This window comes from Leptidea sinapis, chromosome 46, assembly GCF_905404315.1.
Source record: "Leptidea sinapis chromosome 46, ilLepSina1.1, whole genome shotgun sequence".
In the NCBI taxonomy this organism is placed as follows: Eukaryota; Metazoa; Arthropoda; class Insecta; order Lepidoptera; family Pieridae; genus Leptidea; species Leptidea sinapis.
This window is the reverse complement of record NC_066310.1, coordinates 6456648-6476629: the sequence shown is the minus strand read 5'-3', so window position 1 is coordinate 6476629 and position 19982 is coordinate 6456648. Positions and strand designations below refer to the sequence as shown.

The window sequence follows — 19982 nt, the reverse complement described above, 5'->3', positions numbered from 1 at the left end:
AGATAGATGAGTGGTCATCAGAGTGTTAATCGTTTGTTATTTCTTGAATAACACTGCTAAATGGTAATGTTATATACGAGTAGATGCTAGTTATTAACACCGAAGCTGTTAAAAAGATTACTTTTAAGCACTCTAGTACTCAAAAGGCGTTACTGCACCATTTATTAGTTGATAAAAATAGTGATGCCAAGTGGCGTATCGAAGCGCTCTGTCATTCGTTCGTTTATCACGGTAACATACTAGTAGATCCATCCATATATACTTAGTTATCATCAAAGTTCGGTGTTAAAGCAGTGTTGGTTCTTCTTCGTTTATTGTCTCCGAAACAACAGTTATTTAGTCATGAAATTGACAAAGAAACGCAATAGACCTGCAGCATACTTTTTAATTCGAAGGCTCTCAGACATAAAAATATTATAATTTAAGAGTAATTTAGGAATTTGTCCCTTTATGATATACTAAAGTACTTCCCATCATAATATGATAGTAAAGGTTATTTTAAGAAAAATCTTGAGATGGGTAATGGTCTTTTTATTCTAGACAGAAACTAATCTTCGCCTATTGTTGAGGGTTTATGTATTGCAACTGCCAACTGAGCAAATTAGGTACACATACCCAACATAATTGTATGCCTCATGTGCTCAGTAATTCGATTTCTAGGACCGCATCCGCCTCTACGAGTTTCCCTTCAGATCCCATAGTGATAATGTACGGATCGTGTATTAAACCACATGAATCCAACGAAATCGTAGATTAGGTCGACTTCTACGACTCAACGTACATAATGCCAAGCGGATTTAATTCACACTAGAGCCAGATGATTTTTTTTATCATTATAAAGATCATATAGCATGCGATGAAATTTTGGAAAAAAAAATTAATGTATAAAATTACTAGCTTATTGTTGGTTAATTAAACTCGTAATACGTTTGTAATAAGTACTGTCTATAAATATACCCACTTACTATCTCTAATCACTATGTACCTATATGATTACTTGTAGACAGGTGACAGTTTATTGTCAAATTCAAAATTGTGAATTGCCAAAAAATGGCTGTCATCGGTAAATTATTTAGTCGGCATAATTTTCGTTTATCAGCTGTAAAACATAATATTGTAAAATATAGTAATACAGGAATTATTTCAATTGTAAATAAAAGAAACGGAGATAATAATTATATCAAAGAAATAAGAGCTAAAAACAACTGGCAATCATTTACCAAAAGAAAGTTGTATACCTATAACAGGTCCTTTAAGATTTTACATTAATTACCTAATATTGTTTATTTTTTTGTATATTAAGGGTGTTTATTAATTTGTCTATAAAACACATTTGTTGATATAGATATAATATATTATCTTAACCTAAAAATGAAAGAAAATTAAGTAAATTCTGATAAAATATATAATATAACATTCATTACACATGAATAACTACTTGTCTTATGAATGCCTTTGCCTACATTTTAAATATCGATTTATTTATTTTAAATTAGAAAAATGAAGTGCTTTAATATTTTAAGGACTAAACAGACTCATAAAATATTTGTGATTGTTCAAATACTTGTGACAATTCTGATCTGAAGTCTCAACTGTAAGATAAGAATTTATTTCTTAAATCAATAATGTGTACTTATTACATTTTGTTTCTAGGAATTGAATTTTCTTCTTAGCACTTTTAACCTTGATAGACAGATTAGTCTAGATCAGCATACAATATGCTTGTCAACATGGTGAGCTGTATAATATTTATTACATTAACTTTATTTTATTTCAGGAATATAGAAGCAATGGCTTTAAGTCCTCTTGACCCTTCATCATATTCTAGGCCTGGTAAATATAATTATTATATTTTATTTGGAATAAAAATATAAATGCAAGAGCATAAAATGATTTATTACTAATTTTTTTTGTAAATAAATTATTGTTGTTATTCTTAAAAATATTGTATAGAATCAATTTAAGGTAATTTTTTTTATTTTAGAATTAGCTGTTGTTAAGCATGTGGAACTTTCACTTGATGTTGATTTTGAAAATAAACAGTTAAGTGGCTTGGCATTGTTGACTGTAAATGCTATTGAAGATATAAATGAGTTGGTGAGTTTTATTTAGAACTTTTTGGTGGAAACTTTAATGCTTTGGTTTGGTAAATGAAGATTTTTTTTTTTATTAAAGATCTAGCTGACCCGACAGATGTTCTGTATATAATAAATGTAAATATTTGTCAGTTATATATCAATAATAAATAATCAAAAATTACTTCGTAAAATATGCACCCTGCTGTCGTAATGAAATTGTTTCACAGCAGAACTGTCAAACTGTGCGTCAATAAATTCTCTCATAGAAATTATGTATGGACACATCAAAGGAAAAAAACATTTGTTGTTTTTATTTAATTTAGCAGCATTTTTCTATTTATTCACCTTTTAAACCTTCTCTGGACTTCCACAAATAATTCAAGACCAAAATTAGCCAAATCGGTCCAGCCGTTCTCGAGTTTTAGCGAGACTAACATACAGCAATTCATTTTTATATATATAGATTACATAAAAAATTTAAATTGTGCCTGGAGATCTGTAATTTTTCCACCTATTCTATTTAATAGATGTAGAAATCTCTAATGGTGTCAAACCAGTAATGTGTTGCTTGATTCTTGAAAAATCACATCAAAGTAAAAAATTGATCTGATTTTATGTATAGGTAATATATGTATATATTATACATCATAAACATGTTATCTTTATATCACTCCAAGTGAAGTGTTGTAATATCAGTATATCTTGCGAATTTTTTAAATATAATATGTCAAAACTATCTCGCAACTAACCACATGCCATCTACCATATCTTGTATCAGTCCATATCAGTTATAATCTTTTATAGTTAACAATATCATACTTTATCTATTGTTGTTATTTTAGATTCTGGACTCAAGTGATCTAAAAATAGAGGCAATAGAGCTCGAGGATGGAACGGCATTGAAATATAAATTAGAAGAACCTTTAGCTAACTATGGATCTAAATTGATAATTACATTTAACAATATAATTGGAGCTGGCAAACAGTGAGTTATTACAGTTGTTTATTTATTATTATACCACAAATTATTTATTTATTTATTTAACCAATAAAGCCCCTATCCTTACAGGGTGACCTATTGCGATCGAGGCTTGACTTAAATTTAAGTATTTAAATTAATATAAACATAAATCTTAGAGCTACTACTAACAATCTATACCTATTGTACTATACTATTACCATACTAATTACTATTACTAGAACATACAACAACTACTCTAATTTTAAACTCGTTCAGTGAGCAAGAAAACAAGTCAATCCTATGCGAAAGTTCATTTAAATTTCGTAAAGCTACTGTAAAAGGCGTGGCTCGCATAAGATTGGTTCTCACTCGCGGTATTACGAGCAGCTGCTGTCGCCTTCGCCTATTCAATTATGCTTCCTTAATCATAATTTTATCATTAAAAAGGATTCTCAATGCCAACCTTTTACTAATGTAGGATTCTAATTATATGGATTTCACGTAATATGCAGTAAATTTAGGGACATACTTGTTAGCACATCTACTGATGATATACAAAAGATGAACAGCATTGGTGCATTCATTTTGTCAAAAATTAGACTGCATTTTGAACAAATTTGAATGTGCTGTAGAATTTGGTCGCTATGTCAATGATTCAATAAACTTGAATATTAAAACAATAAAAGCAATGTTGTTAGTTTATCACACAGTGTAATCCACATGCTTTGTTGGCGGTGGCACTCTTCAAAGGTAACAGTTGTACATCGGACGACCTAAGGTAAAACACCTTCTATTGATAATAAATTTTTAAACAGGATTGTAATAGATAAACAAAAAAGCAGTTGCGAATAATGATTGTGAATAAAGTAGACTTGACAATAGCAATTTATGAATTGTTTCACATGTTATGTAATTTGAAACCAAACTATCAAAATTCATACCAATTTTCCCTTTTTCTGTGCAGGAAAGCACTCAGAAATAAGTGGGTTCCTAAGTTCAATCTTACAAATATAAACTGTTTTTTAAAAAAGCTTATCCATCCTATAAAACTTAATATTAAAATGTTTGATTTACACAAAATTATGTGTATTGGAGATTTGTTTAGGTTAGTTGGTAAGTTATTGTAAGAAAAAGTATTAATTTATTGTAGGAGTGATAGCACGGCATATTTTCCGGGACGATACGACAGGGGTACCTTCAAAAAAAGCGCGTACACCTTCCTTAAAGGCAGGCAACGCTCTTGTGATTCCTCTGGTGTTGCAAGAGAATTTGGGCGGCGGTGATCACTTAACACCAGGCGACCCGTACGCTCGTTTGTCCTCCTATTCCATAAAAAAAAAAGCACGCATTGCGGATATTTCCTGCGTGGTTTCTACTGCAAAACTGTGACATATAGGAGCTGCACGCACTTGCGGGAAAACAATAAGATACTATACCGCAAGCAAACTGGAGTTGCGGTGCGGATTTTGTACTGTGCGAATATTATGTTATCTAAGTTGTGAGCCATATTGAAAAAATTCCGCACTGACTGACAGACAGTGTGTGACTGTGACTGGTCAGTCGCTAAAGTAGGATGTCGTGCTCTTCGTTTTCTGTCTTCAAACAAATGATATAAAGGCGAGTGATGATTAGAACACACACTAGCACATATTTTTTTGAAATAATGGATGCCAAAATTTATTAAATTTTATTATAGCTATATACAGTCTGAGACCAAGGGAGTCGCTGAGATGTAGATTTTTAAGCTAAACAGTTATAATTTTTAGAACTTATCATATTATCATCAATATTGTTCAAGCCATTCTTGAGTTAAGTCAAACTGTGGATTGGCTATGGTGGTGGTTAAATTTTATGGTTTTGCTTGTTGTAGTGCTCTACAATCATGAAAATTTTTTGCCTGTAAAGATAATATTCGGTACCTATCACCTGGAAATCGGAATACCAAGTGTATTGATTTATTCACACTTTTAACTGTAGCAATTGGTGTAAGGCATGTTCAATATATAATCTATTTGAAGTCTTATCTATATTGATTGTGTCTTGAATAATTCTACTTGGAATCTTAATTTTTGTTCTGATAACATTTTTGTTTCCTTACGGCCGTTCCCAATATTCAGTCTATCTCTTACTTGGGATAAAAATCGTAACTATCGTTGACTTTTCTGTCCCAATAAACTTGTCGACGGTAACTCACCTTATCCGTACACGCCGTCTGTCAATGGGACGACATATTCAACGTGTCAATGGGACGACATATTCACGCGTCCCAATATAATGCGACAAGAATGACTTATAAGGTATATTGGGACAGCTTCAGATTATTGATAGCTAATTACTGACAGTAGAAGGTGATAATTTATCTCTATCTGTAGATAGTATATTGGGAACGGCCATTAGAGGGTTTCAATAAATTCTGCAAGCAAAGTGGCCTAACTTATTTTTTTTCTGAGGTCGCCCTCTTGACTCTTGTCAGTAATTTTAGTGACCTACATAAATATCTGTGAATTCTATTGACTAGCATATCTAACCAATATAACAATATAAGTTGTTATGCATGTGACTTATGAAATGCAGAAAACGAATGCACACTAACTACTAATAATTATAATTAAAAAAAATCCTATTCTTGGTTACTACTAAAGGAAATCTACAAGTGTATCACTAATGAAAGAAGAAGAAAAAAGTATTGCATGCATTAAAGTGAACAAGGAACCGAAAACATCTGTATCTCTTAAATTTAACGGCTATGCTTATAAACCATCATGTAACGATACAAATTTGGAAAATAAGCCTAAAGTACACCATTGTAACAATATTGAGTGAGTGTTTTTTGTGACAGAGCCAGTTGATTGATTTAATTAAAATAGACATTATATCGCTGTAGCACATAATGGATTGTAGAGAATAGTTATTTGTTCAACAAGTGAGCAAAGTGATTTTTTGCTGCGAGTGCTGACTTTAAATCACGAATTGGCGAAGTAGTCTAGAATTGAATTCTAATATAGAGTACTGAGGTAGTGAGTGATTTAAAGGCAAGAGACAAAAAAAAAATGGTCTCGTGTGAAACATACAACTTTTCACCTCGACTAGCGAGAAAAGTGTTATAGTAAGAGAAATAATTAAGATAATATTAAACAATGTTTATTATACAATTTATAAATCTAAATTTCGATAAGTTACATATAAAATTTTGTGACAATGAGATAATACGCTAGGCTAAAATGAGTTTCGGAACGCACCGGATCGCATTGTTTATATTTTTAACGCGGAGTAATTCCCGGATGTATGGTCACGTGGGGTTCGAAATTTAAATCACTTTGCCTCACGCTCGCAGCTAAATCGTTTTTGCTTTTGCTTTATAGTAACTACTTATCTAAAGTGAATGCACTACAAAACATTGTAGAGTCATCATTATGAGTGCGTGGTTTAGTATGTCATTGAACATTTTTATGAGTAGTCGGTGGCTTAACTTATATAACACAGACAGAAATGTTGCTAGTTATTGTTATAAGTAGATTGAAATCATGATGTAATTTGTAATATAGTTGAACATAAAAAGTAGGTACTATACCATAATAAACTGCTACTAGCTGACCCGGCAAACGTTGTTTTGCCATATAAAGTATAATTCACGCGATAGTTTTATAAGTAATAAAATATTGCCTATATTATAGCCTGTACATCATTTTGTTCTATTGTCAATTGTTTTTGCAGCGCACGCAAAAATAGGTTTTCGATTTTACACCTTGTGTTACAAAATAGCAATTTTATTACGGATCCCTAATTTTGAAAAAAAAACATAGCCTATAGCCTTCCTCGATAAATGGACTACCCAACACTGAAAGAATCGAGATTAGCGCGTTCAAACAAACAAACAAACGAACAAACACTGCAGCTTTATAATATTAGTATAGATATACTGCTCTCACCTCTGAGCGGGCGCTCCCCAGTAGGTACCAGTTTCTTTCGCATGGGAGTGGTGAAAATACGAGTGTACGGCACACCTAATGTTAAGTGATAACCGCCACCCAATCACAGGTGCTTTTAGAAAAGTATACGCGCTTTTTTTGAAGGCAGGTCGACCCATGTCTTATCATCATGGAAACACCGCAAAAGAAAGCTCATTCCACCGGTTTGTCGTACGTCGAAGAAATCTCCATGAAAACCGCACCAGATGGAGGCATTGATACCTAATTTATAGCGTATCGTGCGGAGGTGGGATTCGACGGCAGGTATCAGGTCGAACAACTCTTCGGAACACTCCCCGAGACAAATGCAGTCGAAGACACACAATAGAGTGACGTCTCTACGCAACGCGGAGTGATCTAGTAGTTCAACGAACACTAGATCCTCGATTATTTGAGCAGCTCTCTGCGTTGCACGTAGCAAGCGGTACGAGCTGATATACTGGGGTGCGCCTGACCAACCAAGAGCGATCAAATCATTGATAATCAAGTCATCTCCGATTGGCTTTGGCGTTGCATAAAGATGTGGAGTATCTCTGCACTTTCAACCGCATCGGGGAGTCCGAGGAGTTGATCTGGTTTATACCAGTAGCCGAATTTCTCTACCAGACATTACAAAATGCGAAATTCCATTGATGTCTGCTATTCGCCGATTGTTTTGCAACAACAACTTTTTTAATTCACCAATACTCTTATGCTGAGATCTTTAAAGCTTACTTAGACTTTGCTCAGACTTTACTTACGTTAAACTTAGCTGATTGTAATCTAAGCATAATCTTTGATTTCGTTTTTATCGTCATTCGACAGCAGAAATTACGTTGAGCTTTAGCTAAGACAGCCCAATGCAAAAGTCAAGTTGGCGTTTTATCACACTCAGCTCAGTTTTACGTAAGTAAAGTCTGAGCAACCTCTAAGTACGCTCTATAGATCTCAGCAAAAGAGTATTGGTGAATTAAAAAAGTTTCTTGCAAGATCTCACGCAAAATAAAAAAATTGTCATATATAATATTGTCTTTGTCATAAGTTGGCTCAAAGCTTGAAATGTACTTCGCAACCATTCAGAAACAATGTAATATTTAAAAACAGGATAAGTAAAAATTATTCATATTATAAGTTATAGAAACTTTTAATATATACCAATTATATTCTATGCTCGATTTTTTTAGGGTTAAACTAAGGATAAAGTACAAAACATCTCCGTCAGCAACTGCTCTACAATGGCTGGAACCAAAACAAACATCGGGCAAGAAATATCCCTACATGTTCAGTCAATGTCAGGTGTGTTTATTTTGAATATAATTTTCATCATGTAGCTGAAGCTAAGATGAATCAGGCCGTGTCCAGTTATTATAATGAACGGCCGCGAAAGAGAAAGAGTGTATGTAGCAATGTATGTATTTATAAACTAAGAATAAGTATTATTTAGACGACTGGGCCCGTATAGTAATAAAACATTTTGGCCCGATAATGTTGATTTGTCCAATGTGTGCTAAGGAGCTAACGCCAAGCGTTGCTGACTGTTGACGACTTGTCAATCAAATTTGGCTATGTTGCTGTATATCTGTTAGAGTTTTTATTTCTTTCTCGCATGCTTTGTTCGCCTTTGTTGAATATTAGCGAAACGTAAGGATAAATGTATGTATAAGTAAGAAGTAATTTTAAAATAAATTATACTTAAATAGCACTTAAATTGATTCATAATATATTTTGAGGATTTTTTTTTATGAAAATAAGGGACGAGACGAGCAGGACATCTGCTGGTGGTAATTGATGCGCCCTGCCCTCAGAATTCTTGAAAAACCCCAAAAATTTTGAGCGGCACTACAACTGCGCTCGTCACCTTGAGACATAAGGTGTTAAGTCTCATTAGCCTTGTAATTTCACTAGCTACGGTGCCCTTCAGACAGAAAAAGTAATGTGTACACATTACTGCTTCACGGCAGAAATAGGCGCCGTTGTTGGACCCATAATCTAGCCGGCATCCTGAGCAAAGGAGCCTCCCACTGGATTGAAGCAGAGCTGAGAAAAACGAGCACAAGAAAAGTGTGTTAGTTTAGTACTTGATTTCAGCCGATCCATGCCCGCTCTATCATGCCGTGCCAAGATTCGCCCGCAGTGAAGTTCACGTACACCGCCGAGGTGTCAGCTCCAGAAAACTTCTCTGTCCTGATGAGTGCCATCCGAGACGGCAGCAACAACACAAAGACCACGTTCAGACAGCCCGTGCCGATACCTTCCTACTTGCTCGCCATCGCCGTGGGGGTCCTGGAATCCAGGGAGCTGGGTCCTCGGTATGTTATTAATTTGGCAACACTCAACTTTATTCTAGCAAATACCGTACTAACTACTTATTGGGTCCTAAGTTAATCATGCTTTTGGTCTCCTTTACTATTAAAATAAAATAGCCTGTAACAAGTGAAACTAATTTTTAAATATAATAATATTATGTAATAGTTTTTAAAAAAACACGATAAAAAACACAAAATTCTTTTTGGTATTCGAAAATTTCCTAAAAATTAGATAAATCGGTTAAAGATAATGGTTAAAATTAAAAATTAACATAATTTCCTGCCTTATCGACGGTAGATGAAAATTATATAAATTAACAAAAATCTTATTTTGCAAATTGTGAAAAGGAATCATTTTATTAAATATCAAAAATAGAAGTTTAAACGAAATCTGGCCATTTAAAGTGGGTCAAAATGGCGCCCAAATGAGTCGGTTACAAATATACATACAGGCGAAGCTAATAAAAAGCGTGTAAAAACAATATAGTAAAAACCAGAACTTGTAATATATTATAGAAATTGTAACAAAAACTTCCAAAATAGATTGATAAAATGTTAATAATGTTCTCTAATTTTGGGGATTATTGTAAGGTCTCACGTTTGGGCTGAGAAGGAGGAAATAGAGAGGAGTGCGTGGGAGTTTGCGGATACAGAGAAGTACTTGCAGGCGGCTGAAGCTCTGTGTGGTCCGTACCAGTGGACGCAGTACGACCTGTTGGTGCTGCCTCCGTCCTTCCCCTACGGCGGTATGGAGAACCCCTGTCTCACATTCGTCACGCCCACTTTGTTGGTAAGTTAAAATTACTCTGGCGATAATCCCATTGACTATAAATAGGGTTTCTTAGTTTTAAGACATACCCCTCACTTCTGGGGTTAAATAATACAAATTTAATTTGTACCAAAATTTATGGACGATGTGGGTCTCGAAACCGCGACTCCATCTACTGAGCGAACCGTGCGAGTGTCGGTAAATCGTAAATCTCGGTAAGAGCCTTGAACCCTGAGCCATTTTTTATTTATTTCCCATATTTTTATTCTATCGTTTCAATTTAAAATGTGTCTATGTTGATACGTTACATCATCAAAAACATATTGAGAGGCATCAGTACCTTTTTTTGTCTATAAATTTTTCTTTTATCATACCACAGCCATTTTTGATGTATTTCCCTTTTTTTATTCTATCGTTACAATTTAAAATGTGCCTATGTTCATACGTTACACCATCAAGAACATATTGAGAGGTATCAGTTAATTTTTTAATTCTATAAATTTTTCTTTTATCAAATTCAAATATTTTTATTCAAAATAGGATTTAAAATCACTTATTGAACGTCAAAAACTACCACCCATACAAAAGAGACTGCCTTGACCTGAGAAAAATGGGCGCAAGAAACTCAGCGTTTTTTTTTTAATAAAATATGGATTACAATGTGATATCGTACAATAAACCTTTATAATTAAAGAGCCTGAGGGTGTTCGCTTTATTCCCAGTCCGTGGTGTCATTAAGAAAATCGTTTATGCTATAATAACCTTTCCCACACAAACGTTTTTTAACAATTCTTTTAAATTTCGTAACACATTTGTTTTGTACATTTTCTGGGATCATATTGTAGAAGCATATACATCGCCCAACAAAAGACTTACTAACTCGACCCAACCGAGTAGAAGGCATAACAAGTTTATGTTTGTTCCTCGTGTTAACATTATGAATGTCACAGTTTCTAGAAAATTCCTCAATGTGCTTATGAACATACAGAACATTATCAAAAATGTATTGAGAAGCAACAGTCAAAATGTTTATTTCTTTAAATTTTTCTCTAGGACCTAGGCTATAAATCGCGCGAATAGCCCTCTTCTGCAGCACAAAAATGGTATTAATATCGGCCACACTGCCCCATAACAATATACCATAGGACATAATACTATGAAAATAACTAAAGTATACTAATCTCGCCGTATCTATGTCAGTTAACCGTCTAATTTTCTTAACCGCATATGCTGCAGAACTAAGCCTATTCGCCAATCCTTCAATATGGGGGCCCCATTGCAATTTGGAATCAAGAGTAATACCAAGAAATACAGCAGATTCCACTGGTTTTACCACCTTTCCATTTAATAAAATATTCGCATCTACATTTTTGACATTTTTAGGTTTTATGACTATTTAACAATAAGTTATTGGCGCTAAACCAGTACACGATGTCAGATAGAGCATTGTTTACTTCGTCGTATAAAACTTGGCTTCGTTTCACTTTGAATATAAGTGAAGTGTCATCCGCAAACAATACCACCTTGTGTTTTTTTCTACCAGGTTAGGTAGTTCATTTATATAAATTAGGAAGAGAAAGGGTCCAAGAATAGACCCTTGTGGTACCCCCATACCGAGAAGAGTCCCAGGAGATCTCCTGCCATTCACCTCGACCCTCTGAATCCTATTATTTAAATATGAGATCAGAAGATCGAGTGCAGATCCTCTTATACCATATAGACATAGCTTCCTGACCAGCGTTGAATGTTGAACACAATCAAAAGCCTTAGATAAATCAGAGAAGATACCAAGTACATTCTGTGATTCCTCCCAGGCCTCAAAAATATTTCTGATGAGTTCAACACCTGCATCCGTAGTCGAGCGTCCCCTAGTAAAGAAAAATTGTTTTATATGAAGTAACTTATAAGTGTTAAAGTGAGTACCTAAGCATTTGGCTTAAAATAATTTTTTCAAAAATTTTACTTAGGGTCGTGAACACTGATATCATACCACAGCCATTTTTTATTTATTTCCCATATTTTTATTTTATCGTTACAATTTGAAATGTGCCTATGTTCATACATCATCAAGAACATCTTGAGAGGCATCAGTTTTTTTTTATTTCTATAAAGTTGTTTTTTTTTCATACCACAGCTTTTTTTATTTATTTCTCTTTTTTATTGTATCGTTACAAATTGAAAGTGTTAAAATCAGAAGTTGACTCGTGGTTAATTGACCTTTGCAATTAATTAACTTCAAATGTCACGTAGCAGAATATATCTAATAGAGCACGTATTTGGGTTGTATGAGTTGCTTACACAACTATTATTAATGTTGTTTATAATCGCCACTACCAATGTCGTTGAAATATTTCGCAGACGTGATTGCAAACACGTAGACAATCAGAATACAAGTCTTGTGATAAATAGGTCATAGCTTTCCAATGCCTTCAAACTAAAAATAAGTATGTATCCACCTGAAAGGCAACGCTTTTGTGATACCTCTGGTACTATAGTACAAAGTGATCTAAATAAAGCAAAAAAAATGTTGTTCGCAATACGTGTTATTATAATGCTAAACACAAATAAAGGGTTATAAGGCGGTATTGGTGAACGCGCACTTAAACGCACCGCTGCACTGGAGCGCCACGAGGCCGCATTAATCGAATTTCGCATCGCATCGAGTACCTATGCGGCGAACGCACCGATCGTGCCGCACGTATGTTGCCAACGGGTGACGTCATTCGTGCCGCCCTCACCGCACTTAACACCGAAAGCCGAAGTTTCGGTCCGAAACGAAAGAACGACGGATTTCGTTTCGGAACCATAGACTTAAGTTTGGTGGTTGACAAAAGAAGCAATTTTGATGAAAATGTAGACGCAAACATTTTTAATTAGGCATTATTGTAATGATCTATTCGCAAAGTTATTCAAATAAATTTCGACTAAGGCGATAATTCAAATCAAAATGCCCCTCGGGAATTTGTTTATTAAATAAATATCGCCGAAGACGACGTTGTATTTTGCTCTTTCAAGATTTTCTCGCACAAGAAGACCTCTTTGTGCAACACAAAACGTGCCATTTTAGAATAAAATAAATATTTACCCCCTTATTCATAATAGTCTGCTAACTTAAAGCATTGCTAATTCTCACTCTGTCTTCTTCTATTGACCTAAGTCAGAATGAAGCTGTTTAAAGTTAGCGGACCATTATGAATAAGGGGGTTATTATATTAAACGAAACCTTTAAGGTTGTCGTAAAAAGTGTGGTTGTAGTAACGATCATAATAATGTCAAACAGCGAAAAAGTAAATGTCAAGTGAATTTGGGAACAAGGTAAACGAAAGACAAAATTTGTAATCTCGAAAATGTATGGATGTAATGTAAATGTTGGAATCTGAAGTCCTATTACCAAAATCGAAATACGAAGTTTCTGTTGACCAATCGTACATTTTCCTATTACGAAAGTGTTCCGGATCCGAAGTTCGCGATTACACATTTTGTTTTTCGTTTACCTTATTCTCAAATTCACTTGACATTGACTTTATCGTTGTTTAAATTTAATAAAGTCGTAACTACAACTTAATTATTTATGGTTCCGAAACGAAATCCGTCCGCACTATTCGGATCCGAAGAACTTTGGTAATAGGATTTAATTTGAAGTTCGTCGTTCTTTCGTTTCGGACGAAACTTCGGCTTTCGATTTTGGTAATAGACCTCCTGTATCGAACGCGTCGAAGTTGAAGACGTCATTGTTCGCGATCTGTATATTTTACTGAAATCCGAGTCAAGCGGCACGCATGCTGATGTTGCATACGATTTCATGTAAAGATTAATAAAATTAAATAGCTGCAGCGCGTATCGCATCTGCGATAATTAAAACACCACTCTTACGTAAATATGTATCTAGGATGAATTCTACAGTTGAAAGTCTTGGTCTCCGTTCCACAAATCACAGTATTACTTACAACATGACCAAGGCGTATTAAATCTTACTGATACGGTGTTCGAATTTAGCTTTGCCGTTTCTAATTCAATATTTATGATAAGGTTTTACAACACTGCATCTGTTTTAAGGCTAGCATTGAGATTGTATTTACATAGTAGAAAGGTCTTATCTGATATAATTACACTATAAAACCACTTGTTCTAGCACTTTGTACAAATTTACAGCGCAAAATATCTCTGAGGTACAAATACTGCATGGGCTATCTTAATCCTCTTATGGATATGTCATACCGCAGCCCCACATTGGTAATATTTGCACCAATGTAGCTTATTGCGCCCATTACTCCATAATAGTAGATCAATCTTTGACACAATGCGAATATTGCGTCTAATCACCGCGACCGTCTAAACAATTTTTTATTTTTTTAAAGTGATAACCCTCAGTTCTAGGATTAATACACAAATATATTAATTAAAATAAATTAGAATAAAAAAAATTATGAACGATGCGCATTAGTTTTCATTTACATGCAAATTAAATTTTTGTGATACAATCAAGTACTAAATTTTTTTTGTTCATAAGGAGTCACATTAAATCTAGTTGAGACAATCATTTGTTCCAATGAGATTCTAAATTTATTGGCATTGCCATCGTCATTTAATCACTCACTCTGTATATCCGTAACGCTGCAACTTTTTTTGGCTAAAACAATGAACAATATTTTAGTTTTTTAACTAATTATGCTGTTAAATTAATTGTCAAGTTTAAAGAAAATATTCGGCTATAATGAGTATACTATATCTTTATAGGCTGGCGATAGAAGTCAGGCGGATGTAATAGTTCACGAGATAATGCACAGTTGGACTGGTAACCTCGTAACAAACAGAAACTTTGAACATTTCTGGCTGAATGAAGGGTTCACAGTATTCCTCGAGAGGAAGGTCGGAGCTTCCTTGATAAGTGATAAAGATGAAGCGAGGAAGAGTAGAGACTTCAACAGTCTACTGGGTCTGCAGGAGCTGACTGAAACTGTAAGTAGGATTTAATACAACTAAGTATACAGGATTTTAAATTATTGCGGAATATTTACTTCCTTTTTGAGCAGGACAAATGAGCGTACGGGTCATTATGTCCTGATGTAGATTATATGTTAGATTGCCATTACCCATAGTCTTCTGAAACACCAGTGGAATCACAGGAGTATTTCCGGCCTTTTGGGAAGGTCTGCGCGCTTTTTTTTGAAGTATACATGTAAAATCGCCTTGGAAATCATGCGCAAGAAAGCTCATTCAATAGTTTGTAGGATGTGGCAAAGAGTTCCTTGAAAACTGCGTTAGGATAATATCCAAGTTGTGACGTGTCGGGCAAAGGTGGAAATCTGCGGTAGGAAGCAAGTCAAACAGCTCTTGGGAAAGCTCCCCGTGATAATGCAGTAGAAGACACAACGTGAAGCGATGTCTCTACGGCAACCCCAAGTGATCCAGTCCACTGAGTACTAGATCCCGACAGCTTCAAACAGCTCTGAGTGGGATGAAATGGTTCTCGCTGATACTGGAGTCTGGTGCAGCCCAGTATCAGCCCAGAGATGAGAGTATTAATCCCCATTGTGGCCAGACCTGCGCTTATACATTATTTTCTTTTGCATGCTTATCAGCCTGCATGGTCAGTCATGGGTGCCTAAATCTCATTCATATTAAAAAGAATGTTACTAAAAAGAGTGACACTCGTGCAGGTAATCTAACAACATATACAATATGATTATTATGCAAATGTTTGTCACGGAGTTCTAGAATTTCCTCTTCATATTTTTTTTTGTAATTTCTTTCACTAATAATTAGTAAAAAAAAATGTATGAACAATGCGGGATCTAAAACCGCGCCTTTTGGGTATAAACAATATTTTAATAGCCTAAATTTAAATATATTTAAAACTATGTTTTTCTTGGTACTTTAATTAAAAACATTACTTTGCATGATGACATTTTTTGAGACAAAGTAGTTCTACTCGAAGTCTGGTAGGTATTGCCCCTAAGCGAACTTTCTCTTAAATAAACTTGGCAGCTATGTTTGTTCCATCCTCCTTCAAACTGAAATAATGGACAGATAATAAATAAGTGAAATTTGTAGATTATGAGTAATCTGGGCCCAACAAACCCACTGACGGAGTTGGTGCCCGACCTGACAAACACACACCCGGATGACTCATTCTCTCGAGTGCCTTACGAGAAAGGTTCGCTCTTCCTCAGGTACCTTGAAGACACACTCGGAGGTGCAGGTACGATGTTTATGTTTTTTTTAGATTAAAGACGACCTTGGGGTGAAGAATCCTTTGACTCAGTTGGTGGTCAATCTGAGCAACGTACATCCGGATGATGCGTTCTCTACGGTGCCTTATGAGAAGGGCTCGTTGTTTTTGAGAGTATTGGAAGATTCGCTCGGTGGGCCTGGTAAGTAAATGTAGAAAATAAAACTTATCGGGCCTTAAAAGATCAATCTCCTAGTATAATCCTCGCAAGTTGAGACTGATAAGTCGCCATCTTAGTGACGTCATAGTAGCAGCCGGCGTAACTTAAAAATCACACCAATCAAGTACCGTTTGCAAGCTGACGTCACGCGAAAGTAATTTGCCAATGTTCCGTCCCTGTTACAACGTGCGAAGGCAATAAAGTCTTATATTATTACTTTATTAACATTAACATTTTTTGCCTTAATGCCTTCCGGTAAGCAATTAATGCCTTATTGCTATTGCTCTTCTTCCATTATTATTCTTACCATAATGTAGGAAAAAACATATTTTACTTTATTACTTGGATTAAATTTAGTACCTTTTAGTATATTATGTGCTTGTGAGCAGATATATACGATAAGCAAAGTAACGCCATTTTAAATCCAATATGGCGGACGCCGCAAAATTGCTATTTATCATTTCCACGGGCCTACCTTTTTATGAAGCTCCTGAAACCAAAAAGTAGCTAAAAGCTACAATATTGATAATGTAAGATTAACATCAATCTACTTTAGTTGCAAATGCTCCTATGTATTCTTCAGTTGAAAGAATAATTAAATAATAGTATGATAAAATACCTAAAATTCCCAGAATGAACATTTCTCGAGACTCTTTGGAACAGTCAGACTCAGAAAACAGAACAAACCAGAAGGAGGGTTCAATCATAATTCTACAAAGCGCTTTGTGTCCAAAATAATAAAGCTTTTTTTGACATTCGAACGTAATTAAAGAATTTATTATTATGACCATTTAACAACACTCTAAATACAGTTATATAATCACTATTCATATGCTGATTTCGAAACAAAGGAGCGATCCAGTATTGTTTCTTTTTTTTATTATGTAGGCGACGTCGATGGCGTCGAAGGATAACCAACAAAAGCAGGAGCAACAACGACGTTTCCTCGTTGGAATCCATTTTTGTAATGAAGTATGAAGAAGTGCGCCACCCCAATCTAAACAAGTCGCGCGGCTGCAGTTGTAATGAAAAGGCGCTCTTATAGCTTGTTAAATGAATTCAATCTTTTGGCAATTTTGCATTTTTGCAAGTGAGAACGATACACGTCGGCGTAATTATTTAAAAACTGATAACTGCATCTAGTTATTGTAATCAGTACGCGAATCGGCCATTGTTAATTGGCAATTTAACGAAATACGCGGCGAATTTTACACCGCCTCACTTATTGAGCGCGTTGATGGTTTATAGTTTTAGTGTTACAATAAGATCCTGAACATTTTAGAATATTGAATAAAATGTTGCCTCACCGTAATAATACAGAAAAAAAATTACCTACAGTTTATGATTTAGAACAACAACTTAGGAACTTAAGGGGAGTCGTCCGGAGAGAAAAGAGTTTCTGGGATAGTACAGGGCTGGTCATGTTGAATATCTCGAACATGGAGCTACTGTTACTAACTCTTTATATGCAGAACAAATAAAAACAACTGCGTAACGAAAAAGGCGACGGAACTAGCAAAATATTTTTTTTTCTTTCATCAAGATGCCCGCAGGTGTGCCTTTGATATGGCTACAATTCGAAATAGTGTCTTCGAAATACTTCCTTGAGCATTCTCCATATTCACCTGACCTAAACCCCAGTAATTTGTATCTATTTTGTAGGTTGAAAAATTCATTAATTGATTATTGATGTCATTATATTTTTGCAGCTGTGTTCGACGACTTCATGCGTTCGTATCTGAACAAATTCCAAAAGAAGTCGATAGACACGGACCAGTTCAAGTCGTTCCTGTTTGAATATTTCAAGGACAGCGCTGACCTGACGAAAGCCTTGAACGACGTTGACTGGGCAACATGGCTTCACAAACCTGGCATGCCTCCAGTGATTCCTGAGTAAGTTGATCTAGGAGTGAGGAGAATAGCGAGATTGTTTATTCTGCTGATGATGATGATTTGTTGGGTAGTACATACAATTTTTTTTATATGAGAAAAAGTGTCAGGATGAGCAAATTTACCTGATGGTATGCAAGACGCTTTGCTTATTACAATGCAGTGCCGTTTAGGATTATTGGAAAACCAAAAAACTCTGAGCGGCACTACAACTACGCTCGACACTTAGAGACATAATTTGTCAAGTCTCATTTGCCCAGTAATTTCACCAGCTACGACGCCCTTCTGACCGAAACACAGTAATGCTTACACATTACTGCTTGATGGCAGAAATAGGCGCCGTCGTGGTACCCATAATCTAGCCGGCATCCGGTGCAAGGGAGCCTCAGACTGGTAAATATAATAGATATAAGTACATTAACAAAGAAAGTTCCCTATCTTAGTTAAATCATCTCAATCATTACAGATACGACACTTCAATGACGAAAGCCGTTAAGAACGTACTGCTCAAAATTAATTCAAGCGACGCTGAATCACTAGACTACAATGACGTCAGGACATTCAGTCCGCAGCAACTGATAAACCTTCTTCAGCACTTGATCGACCAAGACGCCTTGCCGTTGGACAAATTAAGAGCCCTTGGTGAAGCATACAGAGTGTCTACCAGCAAGAACACAGAGATAACGTACCGCTGGTTGAGGATGTGTATTAGAAGCAGGGACGAAACCAAACTGAATGACTCGTTCGCGTTTGTGAACCAACAAGGTCGTATGAAGTATGTGAGACCAATCTATAGAGACTTGTATGCTTGGGAAGACGTGAGGGAACGCACAATTGAGAACTTCCTCAGAAATGAGCCCTACATGATGCACGTTTCCGCGTACACTGTAAGAAAAGATTTACATCTAAATGTGTGATTTTAATTTACCGTTAAGAATTTGAGCGACGGTGCTGTAAGCGAACCAGTGGTTATATGTTAATAACATGTTATTTTTGACATATTTTTATCATAAATATATATATTACACTGTATTGATTAATTAATTTTAAAACAAACGTTGTTTTTTATAAAAGACCAAAACGCTTGGAGATAAAATTAATGGGCGTCGCATTCAATATGGAAATGTCCCACCACCATTTAATTATATACGATCGACTGCTCTTGACAATGAGCTAACTTTAACACAGCTGGTGAAAATAGCGCTCACGAGCCAAAACCACAGTCCACACCGTACGCAATCTGAGCACAGAACACTAGTTTTTTTTATTGAAAAAGGAGGACAAACGAGCGTACGGATCACCTGGTGTTAAGTGATCACCACCGCCCACATTCTCTTGCAACACCAGAGGAATCACAGGAGCGTTGCCGACCTTTTTATATACTTAAGGCAGCGCGTTCTGTTTACCGATAGCCGACCCCGAGGCACGCTCAGTCGAGGGAACGTGCGCCCTAGGCAGCCCGAGCCACGTACACACCGACTGAGACTTACTTGCAGGGCTGCCTCGCCGGCCGTTCTCGGTTGGTCTGGACGCGGCTGTTCAGAATTGAGATATCGCACAATTTTTCCTACATTTAGTTTCTTATCGTAACGATATCAGATAAAATAGATAGGATTATATTGCAGCGAAAACTTCTTTA

General features: G+C 35.5%; 1 protein-coding gene across 2 annotated transcripts; it reads left to right on the top strand.

Moving 5' to 3' along the window:
- Positions 1-1052: 1052 nt before the first annotated feature.
- On the top strand, positions 1053-19399 carry LOC126977831 (leukotriene A-4 hydrolase-like). 2 transcript variants are annotated; one of them, XM_050826454.1, is made up of 11 exons: positions 1053-1247; positions 1778-1833; positions 1985-2097; positions 2921-3063; positions 8171-8282; positions 9075-9295; positions 9884-10082; positions 14799-15020; positions 16288-16435; positions 18163-18346; positions 18810-19399. In XM_050826454.1, the coding sequence occupies exons 2-11, from the start codon at positions 1791-1793 to the stop codon at positions 19258-19260; spliced, it is 1836 nt and encodes a 611-aa protein (XP_050682411.1). In that variant the 5' UTR covers positions 1053-1247; positions 1778-1790; the 3' UTR covers positions 19261-19399. The 2 variants fall into 2 exon arrangements, with proteins under 2 accessions (XP_050682411.1, XP_050682412.1); XM_050826455.1 differs by lacking the exon at positions 16288-16435 and adding an exon at positions 16116-16263 and having other exon boundaries at positions 1054-1247.
- The last annotated feature ends 583 nt before the right edge of the window (positions 19400-19982 follow it).

What these genes read in the sequence shown, in the direction of transcription:
- LOC126977831 (XM_050826454.1), top strand. Translation starts at nt 1,791, where the DNA reads ATGGCTTTAAGTCCTCTTGACCCTTCATCATATTCTAGGCCTG. An exon ending in ACATGTTCAGTCAATGTCAG is followed by an intron (nt 8,283 to 9,074) that starts GTGTGTTTATTT and finishes ACTTGATTTCAG; the next exon opens with CCGATCCATGCCCGCTCTAT. An exon ending in ATGCCTCCAGTGATTCCTGA is followed by an intron (nt 18,347 to 18,809) that starts GTAAGTTGATCT and finishes CAATCATTACAG; the next exon opens with ATACGACACTTCAATGACGA.